General features: G+C 34.0%; 1 protein-coding gene across 1 annotated transcript; it reads left to right on the top strand.

The window, feature by feature from the left end:
• The first annotated feature begins 383 nt into the window (after positions 1-383).
• Positions 384-7065, top strand: LOC101741669 (plasminogen receptor (KT)). The gene is made up of 4 exons (XM_004927225.5): positions 384-669; positions 749-879; positions 1237-1346; positions 4127-7065. The coding sequence occupies exons 1-4, from the start codon at positions 589-591 to the stop codon at positions 4261-4263; spliced, it is 459 nt and encodes a 152-aa protein (XP_004927282.1). The 5' UTR covers positions 384-588; the 3' UTR covers positions 4264-7065.
• The last annotated feature ends 941 nt before the right edge of the window (positions 7066-8006 follow it).

Below are 8006 nucleotides of genomic sequence, written 5' to 3'. Positions count from 1 at the left end.
CCTACTAAAGAAGAAAGAAAAAGAAGAAGAAGAAACTAGATGAGGTAATGCGACAAAAAATTAAATGATGATGATGACTTTGGTTAATAAGCTATGGCTAACATATATATTAAAGATTTAAGCTCGAAATATTCTAATAAAATTAGAACAAAACTAAAATAAAACAAACAAAATAAAACAATTTACATGTTTTCACTCCTCGCATTCCTAGCAAAAACTTCAATGGTAGATTTCAACAACGCAACCAACAAAATCGATTTTAAAGATTTTTTACACGATAATGGATAAAAATAAAGTAATTTAATTTTAGAACAATTACTTTTGTACGTCTGCGAAGATAAATTTTAGGGTATTTATCTTTTGGAATTTAATATTAATATTAAATTAATTTATTGCAGCTTTCAGTATTTGTATCCGTAATCTAAAAAACACTTTGCATTGGTTTACCTACCTACTCTGTAATCATGGCTATTTGTATTTGACAGTAAACAGCTGATAGATCTAGAGAAAAGACGTAGGTACCTACATTAGATAGTCTAAATTACTCTTTTGTTTTGTCGGTCTATCGGACACGTAAATAAAAGGATAATGGGTAATTTGTTCAGCGTCAGCATGGAAGAAAATTACAAAAGGAACCAAGAATTCTTGCAAACTATAAACAAAGTCAAGGTATTTAATATTTTACTGCGATGGTGTCATTATTTATTTAAAGCTGTTACGGTGATACACCAGTGATTTATTGTTACAGATGGAGAGACAAATACAACTACAATATCAAATGCAAGAACGCCAAATGGCCTTGGAAATAGCTAAAAACAGAGACACATGTCTGTGGATTACTGCTTTTTATATAACGACCGCAACGGGATTGTTTACAGGGTAGGTACTTTGTTTTTTAACGTACTGGCTGTTTTTTTTTTTTGTATCTTTATTTTTTGTTTCTTTGTGTTGGCAACATGATCAAAGTTATAGCCAAAATTAAAGTCTAAAGAATAAAAAATCAGATTTACTTTATTTTATAAATTTTTGACTAAATTCGACCATGAAGTATTTTTACGCAATTTTTTTAATATCTCTTGTTGTAAATGTGCATATGAACTAGTAATAGCTCACCTCATTAATGTCATTTCTCATGTATGTTGTTCTTGCCAGGAGAGTAGCCGAGCTGTTGCCTTCTAATATTTGGTAGCAAATTGATGACTTACCAAAAACTCCTATTTATTTAGCCAATAACAGTTTCAGAAGGACGAAAAGACAGTACCTACTGATGCCGCTTGTCCCGTTGACATTCATCACTTTGTACTACTGGGACCTTGCATATGGGAATAAAGTGCATAGGATTCGAAGTGAGTATACTTTTTTTTAAAACAAAATTTAATAAGAAAAAAGTTTAAAAAACACTAGAATTCTTTAGTGACCTAAAAATTGCCCTGACTATATATTGTTGATCCTATACTGCAACATATTAAATAAAAGCTAAATTAATGTAATTTAAAAATAAGAAAAACATGTTTTACACGCATGGTAATATTTGAAATTCAGTAAAAATTTATAGTTTTTATCCAGGCTTGATTTTTGTTTAGTTACATTGATATATAGATACAAGTCAAGCAAATAACAGCATCTTAAAAACAGGAATTTTCTGAGAAAATCGGCCTTTATAGGTCTTTGAGGACAATTTGCCCAGCACTCACTACTGTACTCTAGCCCACTGAGTTTCTCGCTGGATCTTCTCAGTGAGTCGCGTTTCCGATCCGGTGGTAGATTCTGCGAAGCACGGCTCTTGCTAGGGTTTGTGGTAGCAACTTCGTAAGGTTTGAGCCCCGTGAGCTCACCTACTAGTTAAGGTTACGCTGATATAGCCTCTCAAGGCTATCAGCTTAGGTAGGAAAAAAAAACACTGCACTTAGTATAGGGTCGCTTTAATAATAAAATAGTTAAAATTTTATTTGGACTAAAATAATTCAAAATTTACATTGAACAACCCAAAAGGTTTCTTGTGTTTTTTTATTGCATATACAGAAAAGTGAGCCCAGGCATTGCCACCAAGTGACCACCAAGGAATTGTCCTTGGTGGTGGCAATGCCTTTAGACTAGTGTAGATATTAAAATGTGAATATCTAACCTTTAAACATGAGATGTATCTACATCTCAATTATGTTATGATATAATGGTTGGATAGGTTGGATAACCTGTCACTAACCATGTAGTACCCTGAATCTGTTTGAACTCCAGATGGTCCATCATTTTCTCCCTGTCCATACAATGTTAAAGAAAATGTAATAGATCTCAATTCGATGTCGCATGACTTGTAAAGTAATTTTAATAGATAAAATTTGGCACATTTGACTGTGATCTCAGATAAGGACAATTCTGTGAATTACAATGCTGCAATTCCAAAGAGTAAAAATTAAGTATAAGCTTGAGTTAATTAGCAACTTCGATTGACTGTTGGTAAATTTATCTCTGTGTGTTTGTAAATAATTACTCAATTAATCTGAAACCTTTATCATTATGAACTGTCGTATGAGGATATGTTATCTGAGTGTTCTAGAAGTTCATGGAACATATTCATTAAATAAACTGTATTATTTTAGTGACTTGTTTATATTTAGAAACTAGCTGACCCGGCAAACTTCGTAGTGCCTCAATCGATAAATATAAGACCTAAACTTTTGTATAAAATAAACATAAAACAAACAAAAGAAATCCGTCCGACATGGGACACATCAAAAGAAAAACAAAATTGTTATTTTTATTTAATTCCGAGCATTTTCATATTTATTTACCTTTTAAACCTTCTCTGGACTGCCACAAAACATTCAAGACCAAAATTAGCCAAATCGGTCCAGCCGTTCTCGAGCTTTAGCAAGACTAACGAACAACAGTTCATTTTTAAATATATATATAGATTTCAGGTGCACAGGTATCAGTATTCTGTTCATAGATTATACACTTAATATATGTCTTAAATAATAATACAACAAAAACAATACATAAATAATTGATATCTCAATCTCAAGTGTCAGAGTGGAAATTGGCTTTCGTATTGCGATATTGTGAACACAGAATGACACATAACCATAACTCAGTACACAGTTTTTTTTTTCCAACCATATTAAAATATGCTTTTCTGATTTAAAAATGTTTTTTCATGAACTGTTAATATTATTTTATGTATGTGATTCATAATTAACCACAAAACCAGAACTGTTGTGGTTTGAATTATTGATATGAATTACATTTATTTTTTCTAATTGACGATAAAAATTCAAGTACAACTTGAATTATTATAGATAACAAAGATAGGGTTATGACTGTGTTGATTGTATGCCTCCAAAAATTTTAGTCGTGATTAAATAATGACATGCATACAAATCAGACCAAACTGTTTGATCTGGGTATTATTATATTATTATGTGTCTTTCTCGGACCGAGGCTACCACATTAATCCACATTACCACATTAATTAATTATCGGTAGGCAGCGGCTTGGCCCTACCCCTGTTATTGCTGAAGTCCATGGGCGACGGTAACCATTTACCATCAGGTGGGTCGTATGCTCATCTGCCTACAGGGGCAATAAATAAAAAAAAGTAGACACTGCCGAAGCGACCCGCTAAATGACCTCCCTGGACTCTGACCCGAATGTTCGAACCCAGATCGGGACAGAACCGGTATATGTAGGAGGGAAACAGCGTTTAAAACTGTAACCAGTCACACGGCCGTTGTGTTCCTACCTAAGCTGATAGCCTTGAGAGGCTATTTCAGCGTAACCTTAACTAGTAGGTGAGCTCACGGGGCTCAAACCTGACAACGTTGCTAACACGAACCCTAGCAAGAGCCGTGCTTCGCAGAATCTACCATCGGATCGGAATCGCGACCCACTGAGAAGATCCGGCGAGAAACTCAGTGGGCTGTGTCTGAGGGTTAATTTACTCGTCGAGCCTTTCGTCACGAGCGACGTGTTCGACGAGAACGATGACCGGTGCTTGAAGTACCTAAAAGCACTGTTAGTGGATCGGGAGGATCCGACGTGTACACGGCCGGCCCAAGTACACCTGACTGATTGAGTCATCAGCGTAAAGAATAGTGCCGCTGGCTAAAACGCTTCACTCTTGTTACAGTGGAGGCGGAACACGTAATGACGCACGAAGCTGAATCCTTGGAGTGGCCGTGCGGTCTGCCTTCTCCCTCCTCCATCGACCTCGGACGATTCGACGAGGAGGAAAAGAAGAGAATACATCCGCCCCTTCTTCTCTAAACATGGTTAAGTTTGACCCGTTTTGTGTGCCTTCATCTTTTTTTTAGGAAGGTATTTAACTAGACTTGTCAAATAATCTACGTTCTTGCTTGTTTTATTAATTAATAATAAGTTTTTCAGTGTAATGTAATATACAAAATGGCGGGTTGGTTGTAATTTGTACGATACTCCATAGCTGTTGGCGTATACTAGTCTCACATTAAAAACGTAAGCGAAATCTTAGAATACATGTACCTGACTTTCTCATTTATGATTTAAGCTTAAAACATGTGTATTTTAATTGTTTTTTTTTTATTTATGTATTTATTTTTAAATGAATTAATTTGTTTACTAAGACAATATTTTGAAAGGGGAGTTTATATAAATAAAGAGCTCTGTGTGCTTAGTGCGAGTTTTTTAACGTTCTCGATAGCGTAAAAGTTAACTAATATTTGTATGGAATGGGATCGTTTGCCTACGTTTGCCGCTAGGGGCGCTGTTCCAACTGCATACAAAATCGGGTTAACTTTTACGCTATCGAGAACGTTAAAAAACTCTCACTAAGCACACTGGTTAGGTTAGGTTTTATTGGGCGATTATGCACCGTATATGAATGAGTATAAAGATTGCATTAATAAACAGCGTTATACAGGGTGTGTGGAGAACGTTTCCGCGGCTGATATTTTTGTACAGTATTAATCTAATGAAAATGAAATAAGCAAAGACAGGACATTGTTCTCCTACGTTTGTGTGTCACGAAATTCCTATATTTTTTTTTGTTTTTATTGATTCGTAGTAGTAAAGCAGTAATAGTAAACTTTTTTATTCAATAAATTGACGAAATTTAGAATATTTTTTTCCAACTTTTACAAAAAAAAAAACCTAACTAAATAAATGTAGTTCAGAAAATGAATCTTAATCTTGAGGCATTAATGATTACGGTCGAATTTCGTACACCGAAAGCGTAAATACATGTACGCATGTACATTGTCGGTACGGAGAGCTCATGTTGCCTGGAGCCGCAATGTAACACATGGCAGGCGCGTCTTCTGTGGGTCATCTTACATTGTAATAGCTGTACCCGCCCGCTTCGCTGGGCATTTAAAATTAACATTATTATTTCTCACCCCCACAAAGATTCTCATCATTAACGCCCCCGCAACTGGTGTAGGGAGGCCAACACTCATATCAATATTAGCCTATCCATTAAGTACATGTATTTTTTACATGGATACCAAGTTTCAAGTCAATCGGATGCACGGTTCAGTAGTTATAACGGAACATCCGTAAAAACCACTGTAGATTTATGTATTAAGTATAGATTTCATTGAGGGCAATGTATAAGGTCTTATTTTTCCAAAGTTAATTGTTTTAAAATAAATGGTCTTACATTGTTACCAAATAGTTTTTGAGTTCGGTTCCAATACATCCTGTATAATATATAAAAAAAACATGAATAAATAAAAGACGGAGAATGGTAGCGCGAACCAACAAACTCACACAATATAATTAATTGTGTCACACTAATCGGGAATTCTAAACAAAATATTGTCTTCTAAGAGACCTAAACGATTCAAATATTAAAATGTGTAGTGGATAGTGTGTTATTACTAATTAGTTTAAGTGATTTAATCAAGTTGTAATCAAAACATAATGCTTCGAGTGTTGATAAATTTGTTTTTAACAATTCTAAAGCCTAACTAATTTTTATTAAAGTTTAATTTAGCTTTTATTATTTTCTATTCACTATATTGTAATTATGAAGTTTCGAATATTTTACAGACTTCGGATCATTTCAGTCGGTTAGCTTTTAAAATCCCATTCCAATACAAATATTTATGTACGTATTTTATATATTTTTTTTAACTTGTGTAATTTATTTTGTGATATTTTTCGCGCCACTACGCAATGACAGACACTTTAAGTGACAGTTACGAAAACGTCAAAACGCCACGTTTTATTGTCTTTTAAAGTGTATTATTTGTCTGTAGAATTATTTTTTTAAAGAACTATTGAATCTCAGTCACGATTCTCTTTGTCGTAAATGTATAAACTCTTTTAGTCTTTTCTCCGTTTCGCACGTTAACCATCGTGAGTTGAAAGCATTCTAGTGCAACTGGATAATTGAATATGCAATTTCAAAAAGGGCACATGTCGCATATTTTGTCAAATACGTTTTTTGATATACATGTAGTTTTGAGGCTTACCTACACCCATTTTATAATAATTCCAGTAATTTTCAATGACTAATTAATATTAAAATAAATCTCAAAAATTTACATTTTAAATTATACATTGCTTTAGAAAATAATGTTTTTTTTTCATTTCCTCAACATTTTACATTTTCAGAGATGTGCCCTTTTCGAAATTGCATAATATTCAATTAAAGCTTGGGAAAAAAAAGGCGTAGGTATATAATTTTTCTAGTATAAAAAGGGCATCACAAAGTAATATTAGCGCAGTCAATCACTAATTAACCGAAAGATTTTGCATTTATTTTTATGTACTTAAGCGCTAATGTTGATTATTTTTAAATGTCATTCCGTTTTACAAACGATTTTTTTTAAGTTTTTTTTTTTAATCTTCAGAAACGCTGTTATATTTTTTTATTAAGCTGTTTTAATTTGCATTCCTTGTTGATCTTCATGTTCGTGTTGAAATACAAGTTTATTGAAAGTTTAAAGTTTTGATATTCGAAGGTATGTTTATTGTTAATAATTTTTTTTTACAAAAAAATATTAATTGTGAAACGAAAGTATTAAAAGGGCAAATAAAAATCTATATTTCTTGTTATTAACTCTTAATAAATGTGTGTTCAATTTGTGTGTGCGTTTTTAATTAATCCTAAAAATTTTGGTCACTCACAGCTTACATATTGTTTGTTATAAAGGAGCAACGTAATGGCGCATAATAGGTACGATTGGCAAAGGAAAAATATTGCCATGGTTTTTTTTTTAATTTTTTTTTATTGCTTAGATGGGTGGACGAGCTCACAGCCCACCTGTTGTTAAGTGGTTACTGGAGCCCATAGACATCCACAAAGTAAACGCGCCACCCACCTTGAGATATAAGTTCTAAGGCCTCAGTATAGTTACAACGGCTGCCCCACCCTTCAAACCGAAACGATATTACTGCTTCACGGCAGAAATAGGCAGGGCGGTGGTACCCAACCGCGCGGACTCACAATAGGTCCTACCACCAGTAAATGTGTTGTTGTTGTTGTTGGGGTTTTAAATGTGTTTTTTAAACTTATAAACTAGGTCACGTTGCACCCGGTTTTAAGTGCTTAAATAAATACCGCCTTGAAACACGAGGGCTAAGTCTCAATTGTAAAGCATAATCCCACTCTTCAAAGCAGAAAACATTACTATTTCGCTTCAGAATAAGGCAGAGTGGCGATCACAAAAGGCCTTACCACCGCCACCAGTGATTACAAAAATTACATTTTTTGCGGTATCGATTTTGCAGTATGATAATTTCGTTATCGTCAAAATCATTTGAGAATTTGTGTTTTATATGTATTTTATTAGAAAATTTGCTATTTGCGGGATTCGAACACTGTCACAGTTGTATTGTTCGTTAAGAGTGCACCGGTCGTCTTATCTCCCAGGCCACGGCAACTTAAATTTTTAAGTTATAGATGCCTTAAATATTTCGAGGATTGTCAATAATATTCACACTATAGATTAAGCACTAACTCACGGAACCAGAGAAGTGCTGCAAAACGATGAAGCGAGGTCTCAAAGTCGCCAATAGCTTGGCTC

The sequence above is a fragment of the Bombyx mori genome, chromosome 20, assembly GCF_030269925.1.
Source record: "Bombyx mori chromosome 20, ASM3026992v2".
In the NCBI taxonomy this organism is placed as follows: Eukaryota; Metazoa; Arthropoda; class Insecta; order Lepidoptera; family Bombycidae; genus Bombyx; species Bombyx mori.
The sequence above is the reverse complement of the archived record's forward strand: the minus strand, read 5'-3'. Positions and strand labels throughout refer to the sequence as shown.